The sequence below is a fragment of the Anguilla anguilla genome, chromosome 19 (genome assembly GCF_013347855.1).
Source record: "Anguilla anguilla isolate fAngAng1 chromosome 19, fAngAng1.pri, whole genome shotgun sequence".
Taxonomy (NCBI): Eukaryota; Metazoa; Chordata; class Actinopteri; order Anguilliformes; family Anguillidae; genus Anguilla; species Anguilla anguilla.
In genome coordinates, this window is record NC_049219.1 from 10275941 (window position 1) to 10297635 (window position 21695).

A 21695-nucleotide genomic window follows, 5' to 3' on the forward strand; every position below is an offset into this window, starting at 1 on the left:
TGCGTTTTTTGTCCACAAGAGAGAGGCAAATCTATTGACTAGTACCCTGCAATAATTCAGCCAGTGGATTCCTGCATGAGCTTTTCTGAAATACAAAAAAACAAAGCAAAATACATAAACTTAGTTTCCTAAAATTGGGCGCAGCATTAAATTTGGTGTATCAATCCAGTAATGTTTTCTCAGATTCATACCTTTCCACAATTAAGATAATTAAAAAGCTGTTTACATAAGAACTTCCCTAGTTGGAGTATTGCCTTAATCGGCTTCAACTCTGATTTTAGTGTGCATGTATAGCCGAGATCTGCGTTTTTCTGCGCTTAAATTGTGATTTATGGCAGGTGAGCGGATGAGAGGCTGCTCTGTTGCGAGTGCGTTTTTTTTCCACAAGAGGGAGCCAAATCTATTGACTTGTACGCTGCAATAATTCAGCCAGTGAATGCACTGCATGAGCTCTTCCTAGTCGTTTAATACAGATGCTCCGATTTAAACTTACATTTTTCCCATAGGGATTTAATTTTTTGCCGAAAATAAGGTGTGTGGTTAACGTAAGTCTAGGAGAGGTCCACGTTTTGTTCTACGAGATAAACTACAACCATTATTATCACCACCGTAGATTTCTAAGCTGTTACGTGCTTTTAATAAGTAAGTTGCTATATTGAAACGAATGACTATTTAATTAATTAAATTAATACACACAAACGTTCTGCACAATTATAAGGTTGTCATGAAAAATGGACCACTTATATTGCTTTATTTTTCTATAAATTTATAAGATGAAGGCCTCCTGAAAATGAAATTAAACGAAATTTTACAAAAAGATTCATACGTTTAACGATGAGGTAAACATGTTGCGGAATGCGCAATGTAGCTCCAGTCCATAAAATGTACAGAGAACCTAAGAAATGAACATTGTCCCCTTTATTCGATTGATTACGTTTTGACCAACCGTGACGCATTATTTGTATTTTTGAAAGCATGGGATTTGTAGTCAATAAGTAGTTGTGATTGCTAAATCGGATCTGACGTTGGACTTCGAAAGGCCATGTGCTGCACAACAACAGTGCTCGACCGAAAGGTAAATACATGTTTTGTTGCAAACCAACGTTAACTGTGTAATGGTTGCCAGCTAACTTGAACTTTACTTGGAAATACACTTCTCTTTGATGTCCGATGTTGTCCTTACATTGCATCAATAAACGAGTAAGCTAGCGAGCTGTGTAGATAACATTAACTAGATAGCCAACCAGCTACTTAACGTAAGCGAACTAGTTTGTTGTAAGCAGCCATGCCACTCCACTCCTGTTAATGTGGCTAATGTTTAATGCTTCTGGTCACGTCGTGAAGTATGCAAGTCTTTTGAGAGAGTTTTTTGTTTAAATCATTCTCGTTGTAAGCCACTGTCAGTTTCGCTAACTAAACATGATGGCAGAAATTGGATAGCAGGCATGTTTACAGTGATGCACTTTAGTTAGCAGCAATAGCTAGCTGGTTTCCTTGGCTGAATTGATTGGTCTGATATTTTTGTGACTACAGCTTACAGTTAATGTACTGATTTGGCTAAATGTTGCATCTATCGTGTCAGGCATTATTCCATCATTATGTTCCAGACTTTCCAGATTTCATACCGTCTTATTATTACTGTGGTCAAATATAAGTACTGTACGTATCGTGTATGTTGTACGTACAGTAGTGGTCACAACTGACAGCCCTGTTTCATGCCTGGATGTAGATTGAATGGATGTGAAATTGTGCCATTTGTAGATATAGACACATGTGGATTGTTACATGAAATATTTATATATTTTATGAATTTGGTCTGATTGTGAGTATATACTGTTGTTATTTTCATTCAATGTCCAGGCCACATACTGCTGCAGAAAGGGTACTGTTTTGTTTGATGAATATGGTTGCACACGCACACACACACACACACAGAGTCTCTCCTCTCTCTTTCATACACACACACACACAGAAGACTCTTCTCACTCTCCCTCTCAAACATGCACACTCAGACACACACGCACACACACACATACACACAGAAGACTCTCCTCTGCCACATACACACACACACAGACACATGTGCATTGCACACGCACAAACACAGACACACAGTCTCTCCTCTCTCTCACACGCACACGAACAACACAGACACACAGTCTCTTCTCTCTCTCCCACACGCACACACACATATATATGCAAACACACACACAATCTCTCCTGTCTTTCTTTTTCTCTCTCTCTCACATACACACAGGCTCTCTTTCTCTCATACACACACATACACACACGCCGTCTCTCCTCTCTCTCTGTCTCTCACGCACACACACACACACACAGTCTCTCCTGTCTCTCTCACACACATGCACGCAGACACATATATATGCCCACACACACACATGCACGTACATGTACACACACACACTGTCTCTCTCTCATACACCCACATACACACACACAGTCTGTCCTGTCTCTCACACACTCACACACAGACACCCACACACAAACAAACACCCACACACACTCAACAGCTCACGTAGCGTGTAAATATCTGTCCTCGGTGGCCTACCTGTTTCAAGGCTGAGCTGTTGTTGCTTCTATTTCCACTTCAACAATAACAGCACTTATAGTTCAGCAGGGCAGCTCTAGCAGGGCAGAAATTTGACAAACTGACTTGTAAGGAAAGGTGGCATGACAGTGCCATGTTAAAAGTCACTGAGCTCTTCACTATGATCCATTCTACTGCCAATGTGCCTATGGGCCACCATCTTATATCCGTGCGGGGGAACGTGTATAATAGATACAGTCGTAAGGGTGTTGTGGTTTGTACACAGTCCCGGATTCACTGTCACCAGTTCTGCTAGCTCTCCAGTGCCTGGGGAGAGGAGGGGGGCCATGCAGCTCCCCTGTCCCATTAGAAGGGGGGTGGGGGGGTGGGGGGTGGGGGGAGTCTCTTGGTGGTGGTGGGGGCTTCTACAGGTGGCCATTTGGACAATTAGAATGTAGCGTGAAATGTGAGCTTTTCTCAGGAAGGCAGTTGGGGAGAAACATTTGGGGAGAGCTGCTTAATAGAGTCCTGGAAGCCATAGACATTTCTGTGTGAAATGATCTGCTCGTGTTCTTTATCAGAACAGATACTGACACCGAGCAAGTGTGTCTGTTTTATGTTGTGTTCAGTCATAGTCAGTAGAACTTATATTCACCCCCCAGGGAAAATTGTGGGTAACAGAAAAAATCTGCATGTATTTGTCAGCCTTTAAAAAATAGACTTTCATGTTATGGTGGGGTTCTAATACTTGCTCTGCTGTAATTCCATTTTTTGTCCAAATCATTCACCTGTAGCACCCTGAACTAATTCCACCAATGCAGTCTTTCCAACCATCTTTTAACAAGGATTGTTAATGCCTCTTTTTTCATTTACATAATGTATGTTCATATGTAACATATTTTGTTTATATTTTATTTTAAACATTCCCCCCCCCCCCCCTTTTTTTCTCTCCAGCTTGTCTGCAGAAGCAGGAAGTCCCCAAATGGAGGCACTGTGTAAGCATGAGTTTGTTTATGTTTGTTTTTGTTTCTGTGCACCACATTTGGCGTATATTAGTGTATTACTACTGCCAGTCTTACATACTGCTACCTTTCTGCAATCAAATGAGTTCATTTGATTGCGTAGTAGTATGGGGGACTGTCAGTAGTAATGCACTAATGGAGAGTGGGGCCCAGACAAAATTTTTTTTTTTTTTTACCTTCAGAAAATTTTGAAATTCGCAAAAAAATATTATAACCCCCATGTTGTATTCTCGGAATTTTCGGGGGGCCAGATTGCCTACCCCTCCACTCACACCACACACACACCTCCCCCACCCTTGGGGACCACCGACGTTGCTCAGGTGCGGTCTCGGGGAATCGAACCATCAACCTCTACCTCCTGAGGATCGGTTCAGCCCCCTACGCCACATACTCCTTCGCATTTGTCGCTCATTTTTTTGCGCATTTAAACAGAACAATGGACAAAAGCTGCACAAACTGAAAGGAGAGAGGGGGGATTGAACCCCAGACCTTGGTGCTGTGAAACAAGGACCATTCCTCTCTGCCACCGCAACTTTGACGTGTTTGCTTGTCTTTCTTGCAGTGAAATCAAGAAGCTGACGCCTCAGAAATGGAAAAGGGAAGAGGAGGAATCGGGGCTTGAACCCTCAACCTCAGCATTCAAACCCCATGTCAATGCCACTACACCACCATCATGTCCGGGTTCTCAGTCGGTAGTTTCCAGTGCTCTACAGAGACATTATCAATCGGATGAGATTTATAGATGAAGAGAGTCAAAAGGGGAGAGCTGGGCTCGAACTCTGTACCTCTGTAGCCAGAGGCGGAGACACTACCATTAAGCCACGGTGGGATTAACGAGTTCGGCGGTGATTTTTTGGATAGAAGAAGATGAGCCCAGAGGGACAAAAATAGGGAAGAGCTCTGAATTAACCGAATAACTCCGCATCCAAAGACGACAATTTTCACGACACAATTATCTTTGATATGGTTTTGGAGTCTCTGTGGGAGGAGGGGGCAGGGTTCAGGCGGTGGGGGGAAAGGAGAGGGAGGGAAATTGAACTTACATCCTTCTGCTTTGTGGAGCGAGGTCCTGTTCCCTGCACCACAGAGCTCATCAAGGTTTATACAGACATAAACAGGAAGAGGTCAGCCTTGAGTCACAGATCCAGAGCAGGTGCTCTCCCTCTTGAGCAGACAGGCAAGGCCAGACAAGAGAAGTCATCATGCGTATAGCTTTAACACAAACACTTTCATTAAAAACTCTAATATGTGTTTGCTTTCTTTTAAAGTGTTTTAAAATGTAAAACACGTAGAATTATGTCCCTAAAACACGAAGAACAGACTGTGGCGAAATATAAACCCACAGCTTATCGTATGTAAGCTACTTTGTGAAGCTTTTGTTATATGTAAGGAATGCTTGTGCTGTTGTTATTTGTGTATTGAACAAGTGATTTGAAGTCCCATCCAATCAGATGATCTAATTAATGGGGTAAAGGTGTGCCTGCAGGTAATTGGTTGGTTTAAAATGATGCCTTTGAATGTTTTCCTTCACCGTGATTAAAAATGAGATGGTTAAGCTAGCCGGTACTACATTTCTGAGAACACTGATCTCCTCTGCTTTCATGAAGTGCTGTGGATGTGTGCTGGGGACAGGGCTTGTAAATGCACATTATTTTTATTTAATGAAAGATAACTCAGCGTATGTTCTGCAGTTTCATTAATCTTTGAAAGATGTGCTGTCATTGCTCAATAAAAAATACACAATAAGAAGAGTTTTCATTTCAGTAGATATTTATTATTTTGAATTGTGCGCAGCATTAAAAATCTTCATACAAAAAATATTTTTGATCATAACGAAGGAGTGCAGAACTTTTTAAACCAGACTTGCTCTTCTGTAATGCCATTTTTTTTCCAGCAGAGGGAAGCAAGCCCTTCACCTGTAGCTCCCTGCACCAATTCCACTGATGCACACCCCCTTAAACTACAGCTTCCTGGAAACAAAGTTGGGCTCAGCATAATAAATAAATAAATAACACAAATACAAAATCAAATTAAGATTACGGTGACACCTATTGATTCGATAACCTGGAGAAATGGGAAGTGCAATACAACGAATTCATAATCAAAGATATGTAAACAATCTACATATTATGGTAATGCATGGACATGTTCTTTCCTGTGCTGCTTTGATCGGCGTTTTGCTATACAATGGTGACATAACGATTTCAACACAAGCATGTTTGGACTCCCCTGTTGAAGAAAGAAAAGTCCTAATTCTGAAACACCTTTCAATAACGTCTCTTTTCTGTATTTTTACGTATATTAACATGTTCAACGGTCTCAGGCATGCCACACTCCCACATAGCCTATCTGTGTTTTCCTACCACCTATAAACATCGATTTAACCCACAGTGCCCCAACCTTAATATATATATACATATTTTTTAAACTGTTTTGATCTTTTCTTCCGACATAAAGATATACAAACAACATCTAGTTAACTGCTTCCGGTGATCTTCCGCACGCGCAGTTTTAGAAAGGCGAAATAATACTTCTATGTCCGTCAGTAATTCTAAGGACTGAGCAAAGATCTTGGCGTCTTAACCCAGTAATGTTCTCAGATTGATACTTTACCATAATGAATATAATAAAAGTGGTACACAGAAGAATTTTCCCTCGTTGCAGTATTGCCTTAATCGGGTTCAGCTCGGATTTTTAGTGCGCATTTCAAGGGAGCCCGGAGCTGTTTTTCTGCGCTTAAGTGGTGATTAATGGCAGGTGCGCAGACAACAGGCTACCCTGTTGCGAGTGCGTTTTTTGTCCACAAGAGGGAGGCAAATCTATTCACTAGTACCCTGCAGCATTTAAATTGGTGTATCAATCCAGTAATGTTATCAGTGTGCATGTATAGCCGAGATCTGCGTTTTTCAGCGCTTAAATGGTGATTAATGGCACAACCTCTTGTGCCACAGAGCCCTTTGCATTTGTCTTTGTTTTTTTTTTTTTTGCACATTTATACATCACAACGGACCAAAGCTGCGCAAACTGAAAGTAGGTGAAAATGCGGTACATAGAAGATGATGGGACCACAGAAATACAAGAGCAATAAAGAGCAGCCTTGAACTCTCAACCTCACTTTCCAGAGATGACTGCAACACCACTAGGCCATCCTGGCATTCACTGCAGTTCTATTTTTTGTCAATGTAAGTAAAACATCGATTAGATTGATGAACAGCGTTCACTTTTTTAAAGAATAGTCCTCAAGTGGTCCTCTACAAACCGCTCGGCCCATTTTCCCCCCACTTTTCACCGTGGTCTTCAGACTGTACCTGGACTAAACAGAATCAGTTACCATTTCCTGAAGCCAAAGTCATTACTGGATTTACTGTACACCAAAGACACTGAGGCCAGAGCATGCAGCAGGTCCATTCTTTATTTGCGGTAGTTGGGGTGAGGGAGGGGAGGGGAGGTGATAGGTCACAAGGTGGGGTCAAAGGTGACAGGACTCATCCACCCTACCACCCATCCGAGAAACAGCGTCCAGGCGTTTACCGCGGCAGGCGGAGAGGCGCTCTTCCCGGCAGCTATGGAAACGGAGTCGCTCAAGCACGGGGGCGTGGCTTCCGCCGCTAGGCAACGGGGTGGCGAGTCCTCTCCCGGGCGCAGGTCGAGGGCGGGGGGGCTGTCCCAGCACAGGGGGGCCTCACTGCGGAAAAACAGCACGCTGGAGCGTCACTTCTCAGGACGGCGCGCGGCGGCAGAACAGGGGGAGACGTACCCAGCGGCCTCCAGGCCCTCGGCCTCCAGCGTCTGCCTGTACAGCTCCCCGCACGTCTCAAACAGCCACTTCACCTCCTCCGCCACCGCCGGTATCAGCCGCACCAGCCTGAACACAAAACAAACAGCGGTACCGTTTCTACACGGACACAGCCCAATGTTTACCACCCCTTTATTCTGATCTCATCAGAACACTTCAACCCTTTAAGTTGTGAGGTCACAAACGTGTGATTAGAATGTCCTTAACTGACAATTCTGATGTAATGCTGATGTAAAAATCACGACTGATGACTGAAAGAAATTGAGTTCTAGACCACATAAAAACATAACTTTTTAAAAAAACATACCAGAAACCTATTCTACTCAAAGGGTTAAAAAATGTTTGATTGCACAGGTGAAACCATGACAGTCCCAAACCCAAACCATGGATGGACGCAGTGAACAAAGTCCAGTAAGACTGGCAAAATAACATGAGAATACACTTTTGCTATTTGCAACTAGCAGGCACAGTACCTTATCCAAGTGGGCACATTACCTCTGAGCTAAGGAGTAAGCAGACTGCACTGGGAGTGTGTAGGGCAGCAGCATGTAGGAGGCCACGCGCACAGGGAGCAGGTCTGTCACCTGAGCGTACAGGCTGTGCTTCTCCCTACAGGCCTCACAGAGCACTGCCAGCACAGGGCACAGTCAATACACACACAGCGCAGTCACCACAACACTGTGAGCTCTCAAAACATACAACCACAAACATGCAACACAAACACAGCACACAGCGTATACTTAAATACATTAAAACAAATACCAAACAGTCCTTCTTCACATAAATACAGCACATGAACACTGCTCTCATTGTCCACAACACTAAACAGGGTCCAACAGCATTTCCTGAGAATAGGGCAGCCAATGAAAATAAAGCTGATATTTGTCCACCTTTTTTAATAGGCACTGGCAGGCAGTCAATGGTTTGTTCATCCAGCCACCAGTGCCCGTCCTTTGACGACGATGACTCCTCATTGGTCCAGGGCTCCAATGCGTCATCCTCGTCACCACAGCAACCGGCGGGCGTGGGGCCCGTCTCGTCGGGGGCGGAAAGGCGGGCACACAAACTCTGAGAGGTCAGGAGGTCTACAGCACAATCAGCAGCGTATGACATCACAAGAGTACTCAACTGTCACAAGTCCAGTGAGCCAGCAGCACGCAAGAAAGTGCATTAATCTTTCAAAATAAAAACTGGTCAGAACCCTTCGATATTTGCTACACAAATAGTCTGTAGAGGATCTGTTCAGTGTCCCTTATATCGCCGACTCAGAGTTAAGGACAATAATAACAATAATAATAATAATGATAAGTAACCATAATATTAATAGTAAGGATCACAGAGGAATGCCTGGCTCAGTACTCACTGTTGTCTTTGAGGAACTGAAGACCATCTTTGTACCCACTCTGGCAGATCTCAGCCATGACCTGTGACAGACCAGTAAGCACAAGCTCAAAGATCGCCACGCAAGCCCGCCAAACTGGGGCGTGACACGGGCCCCTGATCATCCAATCGTCTGCAGCGCAGGTCGTGGAACGAGACCCCGCAGAGCCCTGACCGCGTTTTACCTTTCAATTCAATTCAATTTTTTAAAAAAACTTTATTTATTCCCGTTACCTTGGGGTCGGGCGGGAAGAAGACCCTGGCGAGGCGGCGCAGGTTGCGCAGGCTGACGCGGTAGCTGGCGCTGCACACCCGCACCGTGCGCAGGCTGAAGCCGTCGTCGCGGGGACAGATGACGCAGTCGCCGCAGAACGGGGCCACGGTGAGCGTGTCCTTCAGCTGGTACTGCGGCTGGTTGTTACTGAGGGCCCCGTCCATGTACCGCTGGGGGGGGGGGGGGGGGGGAAAGAGACAAATCCCCTCACCTACCTCACAAGTTATCAAGCCATTTAAAGTTCACACCGCTCGGGATGGGATGACAAGGGATTGGAGGACAGCCTCAGTTACTCACCACTCCACGGAAAGAGGGAGGGATCAGACCAAAGAAGCCAGGGATGAAGCAGCTGCAGACCAGAGCCTGCAGAGGTCAGAGAGAGGAAACCAGGGGGGCAACTCCAGTTAAACTGTTTTTACCACCACCTCTCACACAGGGGTGACCAACACCGTGTTCTTGAACAGGTTAGCTTTTAAGAATATTTTGCATAGAGGATGTTTGTCTAAAGTATAAAACGTTCATTTTATTGAGGGGGGGTTCTCACACAGAAGGTGGCCATTTTAAGGGGGTCACATAGATTTAAAATGTTGGGAACCCCAGGAAAAGATGCAGACTGCACTGATGCGGTTTGACGAGGCATCTGACGTCATTCCAGATCAGACATGAAACCATTTGAAATCACAGTTATTCACCGCTTCCCCCAAGTAGTAAGTTACATCACCTGGATGAGTTCCTGCCTCGTGCCGAACTCGGACACAATCACGTTCTGTCCGTCAGACATGCGCGTGAGAGACACGCAAAGGCGCCCGGTGGCCAGGACGTGGGCGTCCTCGGGCAGGTCCCGGTCCAGGGAGTCCCGGACGATCTTCGCCAGGTTGCAGCTGGGGTGCAGGGGGCCCAGTCGCCTAACCCTGGCTGCCTTAGCCATCACCATTAAGTCCCTACAGCAATTTACTCCGAAGGGACAACAAAAAAGATCAATATCACGTTTTTTTTAAACTTCGTTTACGCTTTAAAAAGAAAGGGAAATCTAGCAGGATTATTTCCTTTCTGAAAATAAAATGTGCATTGTTTACATGCCATTAAAAAACTGGAATCAACAAGACAATATAATTGTTTAGCGGGTTATTATTTTCCATCTACATAGTGTTACCAAAAAAACTAAACATTTAATTTAATTTACGCACAAATAAATTATCCTAATAAATCGAAGACTTGTGGATTATTGCACAAACCCACAATATCAACTGATAGTTGTAAATGTAGTTGTAAATCATAATTATAAACTGTTACAAAATCCAGACCACCAACCAAATGCATGTTTCAAGGCTGTCCGAACGTGATATTGGAGGCTATAAACATACCCAAGGGCAGGCCGAGGATCAAGACGGTCGCAGTAAGCGCCCCAGAGGAAGCGCCGTAGATCCTCTTCACTCCCTTCAGCAGAAAGGGGGCTCTTTCCAGAAAGCAGCAAGAAAGCCCGACGTAATAAATCCCCAAAAATCCACAGCCTGCGAAAGAAATGCTCCACTCTCCTTCGAAGTCAAACATCTCGCCAAACACTAAATTTTGCGCGCGGTACTTCTTTGTAAACCGTATGAGTTACATGCATATCAAAACTATAACGATATCTCTAGCGTTTGGCTTGCCATTTGTAGCATACCATTGCATTTGAAGGACTACCAAGAACTAACACTGTTTTGAGAACTTTTACGCACTTTGATGGCTCATTGGTTTGTACTGAAAGCTTATCTTCCAATTGCTTTCAACCAAATCCAATAGCTTCCGGTCGCCTCTCAAATTGTAAACGCAGCCTGGTGCGCCAATGAGCACGTCAGAAAGGGTTCACATGGGCTTTCCATGCCCCTTGCTGACAAGGCATGGAAATTTTGGATTTCATCCCCTTTAATACGAAACCAAACCATGCGCAATGCTAGTGCGCGAGCCCCAATCCCCCCAAGCAAAGCATATGGTATGTCATATGATGAATCAAGGAATGGAAGCCAAGTATTTTATTTTTCTTATGCTTTTTTCCCCCAGGTGATTTTTTCCCCCTTGGACGTGATGTATAAATAATGTTGTATGTTGAGTGTGACACGAACATGTATGCTGTTACATGATCATATTTTAATGTTGTAACATTAATAGATTTTAATTGTTCTATTGCATTGCTTTTTCTTGTGGACCCCAGGGAAACTCACTGATTGCTATTGCTATGGAGAATGGAGATCCTTATAATAACCAACAAACAATATGGAAACAAGCAACATGTAGACCTGTACGATATCCCAGGGCATGGGGGTGTGTGTGTTTCAGACCTGTGTCTTTCTTCCAGGTGCATCAGTCTGTCCATCTTGGGCAGGGTTGACCTTTCAGTTCCAGCAGACCGTGATGTCCAAGACAAACCCCCAGAGTTCCCCGAACATTCACCCATACATCCATTATCTATGCCCACTTATCCTTGGCAGGGTGTCCCCAGGACATGTTAAAGTTAACCAATTGCTATGTGTGCAGAGTAACCCCTTCGGTATTTTGTGTGCTCACTCACACGCAGAGACTATGTGGTTAACAATGGTATGAATGGTCTTTTTCTTAAAATTAAAATAAAAAAAGATTCCCATTTGTCTATTTTAAATGACTGTTTTATTCAAAAAGAGGCATCCAAGAAGCAAGTGTTTCACGTACTTACAACACACAGAATAATCAGTGTTGTTCACAGACAATACAGAATTCGTAGTTGTTAAAATATGTTTATTTATTTGCCCTGTTACACACAGAGAGAGAGGAAAACAAAGTAAAACCTTATCACAAGCTTTCCAGATGCACTTCCAGGCACACTTTGACATAACACTACAGCAACATTGGCTACGCTGTGCTTCCACTGTTCAGCTGGTTTCAATAAAATTATACCAAAACTAGCTCTGGTATATACAAAACTGAAACCACGACATCATTTTAAGCTACTGTTCCCCAAATATACTAGGCACTTTTGGGTTAAGGCAGTCATACATATTTGCAACTGGTTAATACACTTTCAAATGAGCACCACTGTGACCGGCAATTAAACACAACACATTTGTGCCCTAACAGTAGCAAAGCCATAGTGAAATGCTCGCTCAGTATTTTTGCCAACATGGTAAAGAGGGATGGATGCTGGACCACAGTATAATGTCTGAGCCCATGTTGGAACTCTGCGCCAGTTACCTTTATACAGAGATAAAAATCCAGCAGTGTAACTGGCCTGCAACAGTTGCAGCATTTCAACAATTGTAAGGTGGCCTTCACAGTGAAATTTCAAGTGTTTGGAATGGCATACACAGACTTAAGGCACCATGTGACAACAGTGAAAGAGAACTCTTTGGAAAGAGTACAGTCGAAAAAAGAAGGATTCTATTCAGGAAAATATCATGTGAGAAACATTTCGACAAACCACAAGAAAAAAGAAAAAAAAAAAAAACACTGTGCATAAGTGAAATCAGAGAGTAGTCACAGCTTGAGGCTGTCTAGCAGAAGAGTTCAGATCTTTTTTTGTTGTTGTTAAATCTTGTGATGCTTCTTTGGTTTCATGGATTCACAGCACCACTGTCTCTGCCCACGGACTCCTTGCCCATATGTGCAGTGGTTGGCAGAGCAAAGAAAAAAATCTGTATGTGTGGGTCTGGCTCCCAAAATGAGGTAACGGTGTCTGCACAGCTTCGTGGTTCCTTTAACGGGACAGGGCGTGGCCATGAGCTCGCTCTTCACGGGTAAGAGGTATCACTTCTAACGGTAACACGCGTCCGGCTGGTCGGGGGGGCGGGAGGGGGGGTCCAACTCGTCCGCCTCGCCAACCAAGAAGCGTATCTTCCCGGGGGCGGGGCCTGGAGTCCTGAGATTGACGTAGGGGGCGGGGCCTGGGGGAAGGCCGGGGGCGCTGGAGGGGTCCATGCAGGAGAGCAGCTTGCACCTGTCCCACTCGGCCAGGGGCCCCCGGAGGTCCAGGGTGGGGGGCATGCTCAGACACTTCCTGACAGGAACATCGCTGCAATAAAGTAAAGAAAACCCACAGAATAATTTTAACCATGTTTAAAATTGGCCCTAAAAACTGTGCACGTGTAAAGGAGTCCCTGGAGGCCAGTCATCTCTGAAGCAGAGCCTAATCTTTGATCATCAACCTGCCAGAAAGCATCACCTTTGTACATTGGCTTTAACTTCAGTACGTGCAGCACAGAAGTCCGGAGGGAATGTAGGGAGTTGAGTTTCCGCATTAGCGGTTTAAATGTGCCGGTCTCTCACCTGGCTGCACCGGGGGGTCCTCCTCCTCCCCACGCCTGTCTGTACGCAGAGCCGGCCATCCCGTACAGCCACTTCACGTCCTCAGACACCTCGGGAATCCACTCCACCAGCCTGAAACACAGCACCGCGCTTCACTGCTTTTGGCAGTTTCCGTAAAGGTGTAGGTGCACATTTTCCTGTTTTCCTGGCATGGTTTGGGTATATTCCTACCCTTAACAGGCAAGGTTGAAAAACATATTACGTATTAGGACTAATTGAGTCATTATGAAAAACAGTGCAGGGAACTTAGGTCACTTAGAATTGTATTTTTGCACTAAAATAATTCCAAATAAGAGGTGCTATATATATGGACTAAAGCAAAAGCACCCTTTAACAGAGGAACTGAGAGGCAACACCGGACACAGAGTGCATCTAATGTGGGCACAGTACACTAGCCCAGTGGGCACATTACCTCTGAGCCATGGAGTAAGCAGACTGCACTGGGAGTGTGTAGGGCAGCAGCATGTAGGAGGCCACGCGCACAGGGAGCAGGTCTGTCACCTGAGCATACAGGCTGTGCTTCTCCCTACAGGCCTCACAGAGCACTGCCAGTGCAGAGCACAGTCAATACACGCACAGCGCAGTCAATACACGCACAGCACAACCTGTACACGCACAGCACAGTCTATACAAACACAGGACTGCCTGTAAAGAAACGCAGGCTACACAAACATAGGTAACAACTGACTTACTTTTACATACACAATATATACTGTAAATATAAATATTTATAAATATTTATAAATTTATAAAATATAAATATACTCTAAACAAGCAGAAATCACAAGGCCTGACCATTAAAAAAACTGTACAAATGCTGAGGTGTTCTTCACTACTCAAACCAAGGTAGCAGCAGTACACCTTAGATTTATAATGAGCATCCCGGTCTGGTCTTAATTTTTAAAGCTCCGTATTTTCAAAATGTGATACTTTTGCCTTGGCAAACTATGATTCCCTTTTTATTTTTTTAACTGAGGTGTTATTCACTACTTTGACCACAAGGCGGCAGCAGTCAGAGGTTTGTACGGTGTTACGTTGTACTGCTGCCACCCTGTGGTTAAAATAGTGAATAACACCTCAGATTTATAATTAGCATCTCACACCGGTCTCAATTGTTAAAGCTCCGTATTATTTTCACACTGTTAGACTTTTACGATGGCAAACTATGATTCCCTATTTATTTTTTAAACGGAACTGTGTCAATTGGTAAAGCTCCATATTATTTTCAAAATGTCAGACTTTCACGATGGCAAACTATGATTCCCTTTTTATTTTTTTAACTGAGGTGTTATTCACTACTTTGACCACAAGGCGGCAGCAGTCAGAGGTTTGTACGGTGTTACGTTGTACTGCTGCCACCCTGTGGTTAAAGTAGTGAATAACACTTCAGATTTATAATGAGCAACTCACACCGGTCTCAATTAGTAAAGTCGCGTATTTTCGTGTGACTTTCACTATGGAAAACAATGCTTCCCAATTAAATTTTTTTATTTATTTTTTTTGTATATCAGTACGTTATTCTTTCCCAAAATCAGAATATATTATATATATGCTGGTTGATTGCCAGCAAAAGCTGTAACCTATCTGTTTACAACCTCATTGCCTATTTCTTTATTTAATAAAATATTTTATATTTTACACATAAGTATACGCAGTAATATTGAAACTTTAACATATAACTTAAACCTTAAATCAAGTGTGTGTATTAAGTGGATCTAAACCTTTGCTCTTGCATTCTGAAGGCAGCGGTATAATTTTATAACATACATCACGCATCCAGGAAGAAGCATTAACCATCCCCCATAGAGAACACACAACACACTGCAAACGCACAGCCCAGTCAACACAATGGCTCTCCTACGCCCCCTACCTTTCTTAAGGGGTGTTGGCAGGGTGTGGATGATTCGTTCATCCAGCCACCAGTGGCGCTTCCTCAGGAGTCGAAACTTCCGCAGAACCCACTCCTTGGTGGTCTCCGTGGCTACGGGCTTCTCAGGCACGGGTTGGCCGTTCCTGTCTCCGGAGCAACAGCAGGTGGGTGTGGTTTGCTTGAGCTCGGGCACAGGCAAACCGGCAGTTGGACGCTCCAGCCCCACCAGATCTGAAAGAAATCAGAAATCAATCAGCTATAAACGTTAAGTGACAGAATAAGCTTCTATGATACTGGACAGCCTTTAACATATGTGGACTTCACTGATGAATATAACAAATCACAGACATGCTTAAAAAGCATTAAACTGACAAATAACATCTCAAAAACTAATAACCAACAATAAAGAACAACACCATCAACATATGAATTATCAAACAGTAATCTTAGTTATAGGTCTTACATTTATTACAATGCGTATTCATAATACTTATTCCAATGTTGCCTTGATCTCAGTAGCACATAACACTAATATCTGCCGTGATGTGAAATTGATGCAAGCAAGCAAATATCGCAGCACTGAGGTGAATACGTGCAGGTGAGCGAGAGGAAAACAAACTTTGTGTAAAAATGGTTTGTGGTATCCTCTGGGGTTTCGACCCCAGCACCTCCTGGTACCCGACTCATGGTGCGTTTGCGAGACGGGGAAAGAACACTCACTGTTCTCTCTGAGAAACCGAAGGGCGTCTCCGTAGCCATTCTGGCACATCTCTGCCATCACCTGTCACACAGAATAAACAGCAAGTGCGTTAGGCTGGATGAGCTCACCAATGAAAACACTTCATTGCTCACCTTGGGCTCAGGCGGTAAGGGTTTGGGGGGGGTTGGGGGGGTTGGGGGGGTTTTGGGGGGGCGATCGCTCACCTTGGGCTCGGGCGGGAAGAGCGCCCGGCTGAGGCGCGACACGTTGCCCATGGTGACGTGGATGCTGTTGTTGGTGAAGCGCAGCTCGTGCAGGCTGAAGCAGCCGTCCCGCGGGCACACGTCGCTCTCCCCGGCGAACGGCGACACGGTGATGGTGTTCCGCGCCTCGAACTGCGGCAGGTTGTTGCTGATGCCGCCGTCCACGTAGCGCTGCGGCGGGAGACACACAGAGAAGGACAGTCGCTGGGGCCCTGTCGTCAACAGAGTGTCAGTAGAGCCAGTGAATATCATCTAAGGACAATACACAACTTTACAAATGGGATGCTTATTATTACACAGCTGAGGCAGAGCCAGTAAATACAATATAAGGACAATACATGACTTCACAAATGGGATGCTTATTATTACACAGCTGAGGTGGAGCCAGTAAATACAATATAAGGACAATACATGACTTCACAAATGGGATGCTTATTATTACACAGCTGAGGTGGAGCCAGTAAATACAATATAAGGACAATACATGACTTCACAAATGGGATGCTTATTATTACACAGCTGAGGTAGAGCCAGTAAATACAATATAAGGACAATACACAACTTCACAAGTGGGATGCTTATTATTACACAGCTGAGGTGGAGCCAGTAAATACAATATAAGGACAATACACAGCTTCACAAATGGGATGCTTATTATTACAAAGCTGAGGTGGAGCCAGTAAATACAATATAAGGACAATACATGACTTCACAAGTGGGATGCTCATCATTACAAAGCTGAGGTGTTGTTCCCTTTTAACACCACAAGATGACAGCAGTACACCATGTTTTAATAGCCTGAAACATTTAAGGTGTATTAATTCCATCTTGTGGTCGAAGGAGGGAACAACACCTCTGCTTTCTAATAATGAGTGTCCACTTTTCTTAATGCTTGGAAATTCATTCCCTAACAACTCTTCAGCTCCGGACTCTAAGGCTAAAGAATCTGCCCAGTGCCATGCATTCACGGTATGTCCATGACACTACCCTCTATAAACATGCCATGTCTTTTAAGTATCCCTCTAGATTTTTATTTTTTAAAAATTTCTCCAAAGGAAAGAAGAGTAAATACAAGCACAAAAGTAAGAGGGATTCCAGGACCTGCCAGCTGAAATAAAAAGATTAAACCTCAAAAATTCATTGTGGATTTCATAGCCTTTTTTTCTCCAAAGGACAAAAATTAAAGTAAGAAACAGTACAAAAACAATGTGGGTTCAGCATGTTAATAACATATGTACATGCAAATGTAGTCCTGTTGCTTTACATGCACCCAAGAGTCTGCAAATCAGCTGAAATATGAACACTGCACGCTTTCAAGAAACTGAAAAATCAGCTAAAGTGATTCACCATGCATAAATGAATCATTCGGTCACTTTGGCAAGCTTCATTTATTATTTGAGACAATCTTCACCCCACATTTGCACAATGGCATCATCAGAAACCCGCTCCCTTTTAGGCCAACTTCAATTAACACAGCAAAACCTGAATCCAACCGTTTCCCATTACAGAACGCGTAATACAATACTAGTGGGGGGGGGGGGGGGGAAGGAATAAACCTTATTCAGTCTGTCAGCACACGACATGAGTAATGAGTGAAATTTAGCCTAATTTGTTTCCCAGGCGTACGGACGGTGTGTTCTGGGTGCAGTCTAGTAAAAACAAGTTTGAGGGCTGGAGGCATGACATCACATTTATCACACACTTCCCTGCGAGACAGCGAGCGTGAAATGGTCTGCAGTTCGGAAAATTAAGCAAAAAGTCAGGCCAAGCCTTCAAAGCAAGCGTACAGCAAAAACACATTAAATCACAAGGGCGCAGTCATATGACGAACATGGCAGTGGCTTTGTCTCCAAATAGGTCCAGCTGCAGTTGCGACAAAGCTGAGACCGGGTCCAAGCTGTGGGAACAGCTCGTCTCGTTTGACCCTTGCTACAGTTTGGCTCGAATCCCACACTTCAGGAACACTACGTTAGCAAACAATCTATTTTCTTCCTTAACTAAATGTGCTGCACTGCGCAGTGCAAGAGCGTCAGAAATAAAATGTTCCCTCGTGCCAAAAAAGGACAGAATAGCAATGTGAGAGGAACACCCAACAGCAATGAATACATAATAAACTGAAGACCAGTTACCATCCTGGTGAGTTGATTGTAAATAACATCTGGGAAGTGTAGTTTAAATATCAACATATTATCTGATTGGAGTAAGAATACACATAAGGAAGGTGGACTGCCCATGGTGACATTGTTAAAAGTGCACAAAGTAGTGCAAGCAGTAAAATTGCTGGTTTCAGCACAGAAGACTGGAAATAGAAACACGAGAGCATGGCAACATGCACACGTGAGCAAAACACGACTGCGCACGTTGCAGATATCCAGCCCGAGCTCACGAGCGTGCACGTGTGTGACCGGACACCCCACTTCCCCATTTTAAAGCCTGCGTCGACTCTACTGAGCCACTGTCATGCGCGTTCGTTAACATGCGAACAGCGCACGGTGGTCAGCCGTTACGACTGAGGAGAGTCAGGCAGCATCTCCAGAAAGGCGGACAGCTGAAATCGAGCAGCCTAATTACGACAAGCGTTGTCACGGTAACGGCACGCCTGTGCTTAATTGCGAACAGATGTTTCAAACAGTCACCGACCAAAGCAACGGGCAGAACTTCAGCCGAACTTACGATAATTCAGTCAACCCTCGAGAGCGAGTCTGAATTGAGGACATATTCTTGCACGCGCGCCAGCTAAAGAAAAAGTCAATTGCGAGCGCAGCTTCCGCAGCTGCGAGACGGGGTTTGAGGACGGTCTGCTACTTACCACTCCACGGAAAGACGGGGGGATCAGGCCGCAGTAGATGGGGATGAAACAGCTGCAGACCAGAGCCTGCAGTAAAAGCCATTCCCGATTACAACATCTGTCAATCACCAATTTGGATTGACAGTACACAAGCTGACTTTAATGAAGCTCAGAGCACTGCCAATAAGTTATATCAATCTTATCTTGTATCTGCGGGGGCCTGATTGACTAAGACCTTCAGCACGTGCAGAACCTTCTTGCACACGCAAACCTAACGCAACCAACGATTGGTGCAAAACGAATACCATGACCATCATGTTTCTGGTATTTGCGTGTGCCAAAGATTTTAGTAAATCAGGCCCACACAGAGTCACCATGGAGTTTGGTTGAAATGTCTGACAGGGAGGAGAGTGCGGGGGGGGGGGGGGGGGGGGGGGGGGGGGTGTTGTGTAAGGGTCCCGGCCAGGTGCCCAGGTGCGCTCACCTGGATGAGCTCCTCCTTGGAGTCGAAGTGGGTCACCAGCTCGTTCTGCCCGTCGGACACGCGGGTCAGGGACACGCAGAGGCGCCCGGAGGCCTGCACGTGGGCGTCGGCCGGCAGGTCCCTGCTCAGCCCCGCCCGCAGGACCTTCAGCAGGTTGAAGCTGGGGTGCAGGGGGCCCAGGTTGCGCCTGCGGGCCTCCTTGGCCATTTCGACCACGTCCTCACAGCATTTGGCTGAGTGGGACCACAAAACATAGACCACTCAAATACTAAACAAGCAATAATAACTACAACCGCGGCTTTGATCTGTACTGTGAATTCTGGTCCTTACTTGGGGTTATTGGTAAACAGGTCTTCATGGTGATATACTGTGTAAGGATTGGCATTTTTAACAAGAAATGGAAAGTCGATGACCGGGGTGATTTTGCAGAGAAAGAAAAACAACCAACAGGGAGAAATATCTTCATGGGCATCGGAAAGATTAGAAATGGAGTTCAAAATGTAGCCTACGCCCGAGGCTCTGTTCATTCAAAGCGCGTTCAGACATGCAACGCACTTATGGTGGAAAGAAGTAACCAGAGTACTACAGAGCAGAACCTCGCGTGGGACAGTTAACTAGAGCCCATTAGCAAGTGAAAGCGGGTAAGGAAATGGAGCAAATACCCAGGAGAATATGCGCAAAAACCGTAAGCCGGTAAAGGTCGAGGAGATAAGACTGTCTGCAGACGAGATGACGTATGACCTGGTATGTTGTGATGGCAACAAAAAGCACTGTCGAGAAACGGGCAGTTTCTCCTGAACTGTATCTTATCTGGCACTAGTTGAATTAGTTGAAACCGAGCCCCGTGGTGTGGACTTTGTACACGCCATTGACCCACAGTAAACTCCTGCTCAGCTGAGTCCCCTCGGAGTATGACAGCCCGACAGCCCACTGCAACAGGCCACAGGTTAATTTCCTCGGCTCACACTCCGACAGCCAATCACAGCACGGACAAATAACGGCGATGTTGCGCGAGGGCGCTTTTCCAAACCTGTCAATACCAGGGCACTTCGGCACTGTGATGGTGGCATTTAAGAGAGAGCACATCTAAGCTATTGATATGTATTGGGAAATGGAACGACTAAAGATTGCGATCATTTTGTATGAGTCAATTAATTTGGCCTCGAAAAAAACTATTCATTAATTTTGATTCACATTTGTGTTGTTAAAATATAATACTAACCATGCCAAAAAGTTTAATCAATCATGCTTTTAAAAATCTTTTTTTTTTCTAAACATCTCTTCCATTGTTGTTGACTGAAGAGATATGAATATGTCTTCATCTCTAATGGCAGAACACTAGCACCATGTACGCTTTTTCCGATGGGGAACTGTGTTTTTGAAGTGGTCTCTTGTGAAAGAACATTTCTGTATTTTCATAATCATGATACCATACGCATACTTCTGCAAAACCAAAACACTGAAATCTGGAGGCTTTTGAGTCAATAGTTTTGAAGTAATTCACGTTTTATTGTCATGTGTCGTAAATAGCCTATATCAAATATTTAAAACATGACAATCGAATTTAAATTCTCAATTAACTTTGAGAAAAAGGCTATAAGTTGACTCATTCGGTAAATTTAAATGCCTCGTAAAATATGTAAAAACAATGTACACTTTCATTGCATTAATATCCATAACAGTAATATTAAATGCTGGTAAAGTGAACTTGCAATACCTATGGACGCGCCGCTGGCAAGCATGGACGCCGTGAGCGCCCCGGCCGAAGCTCCGTAGATCTTTGACGCTCCTTTCACGAGGTAAGGGGCTTGTTCCAGCAGGCAGCTGGCCACACCGATGTGATAGATCCCCAAAAAACCGCAACCGGCGAAAGAGATATTCCATCCATCTTTAAGGTCAAACATTTCTAATAAAGAGTGCCCTTGCCAAAAGCTTTACAAAATATTTTATAGAAATAAAAAAAAATGGTAATCTATAAAAATGTAATGAGCTTTACATTTTCAAGATCGTTCAAGTTCATTTCTAAAGGCATAAGCTGAACTACGGTACAGTCAGAGCAACTGGGGAACAAGGCGTTCAGCGGAACGTCTCGTAGATGCGTGTGATCTATGGTTTGCATGAAGCCCTGCCCCTTTCCTTCCCACTGTTCGCTACCACGCGCAGGGTGCAGCCAATAGCGTTCACGAACTGCCTCTCTCCTCACGTTGGGCAACTCCCACTATTCCATACAGTCCAGCTGCTTATACAATACAGTAT

The 21695-nt window shown here is 44.5% G+C and overlaps 1 protein-coding gene and 1 long non-coding RNA gene across 5 annotated transcripts; one reads left to right on the forward strand and one right to left on the reverse strand.

Moving 5' to 3' along the window:
- Positions 1-732: 732 nt before the first annotated feature.
- LOC118219139 lies at positions 733-5326 on the forward strand. The gene is made up of 3 exons (XR_004763664.1): positions 733-1075; positions 3503-3543; positions 4133-5326. It is a non-coding gene; the product is annotated as an uncharacterized LOC118219139 (long non-coding RNA).
- A 1636-nt stretch (positions 5327-6962) lies between these two features.
- Positions 6963-21553, reverse strand: LOC118219138 (patatin-like phospholipase domain-containing protein 2). 4 transcript variants are annotated; one of them, XM_035402071.1, is made up of 9 exons: positions 21157-21553; positions 19440-19672; positions 18977-19042; positions 16129-16338; positions 15925-15985; positions 15205-15435; positions 7862-7994; positions 7328-7435; positions 6963-7255 (listed from the first exon to the last, which is right to left on the reverse strand). In XM_035402071.1, the coding sequence occupies exons 1-9, from the start codon at positions 21341-21343 to the stop codon at positions 7027-7029; spliced, it is 1458 nt and encodes a 485-aa protein (XP_035257962.1). In that variant the 5' UTR covers positions 21344-21553; the 3' UTR covers positions 6963-7026. The 4 variants fall into 4 exon arrangements, with proteins under 4 accessions (XP_035257962.1, XP_035257961.1, XP_035257963.1 ...); XM_035402070.1 differs by lacking the exon at positions 7862-7994 and adding an exon at positions 13747-13879; XM_035402072.1 differs by lacking the exons at positions 15205-15435; positions 15925-15985; positions 16129-16338; ... (1 more) ...; positions 19440-19672; positions 21157-21553 and adding exons at positions 8257-8451; positions 8730-8790; positions 8981-9190; ... (1 more) ...; positions 9742-9974; positions 10385-10778.
- Between the last annotated feature and the right edge of the window lie 142 nt (positions 21554-21695).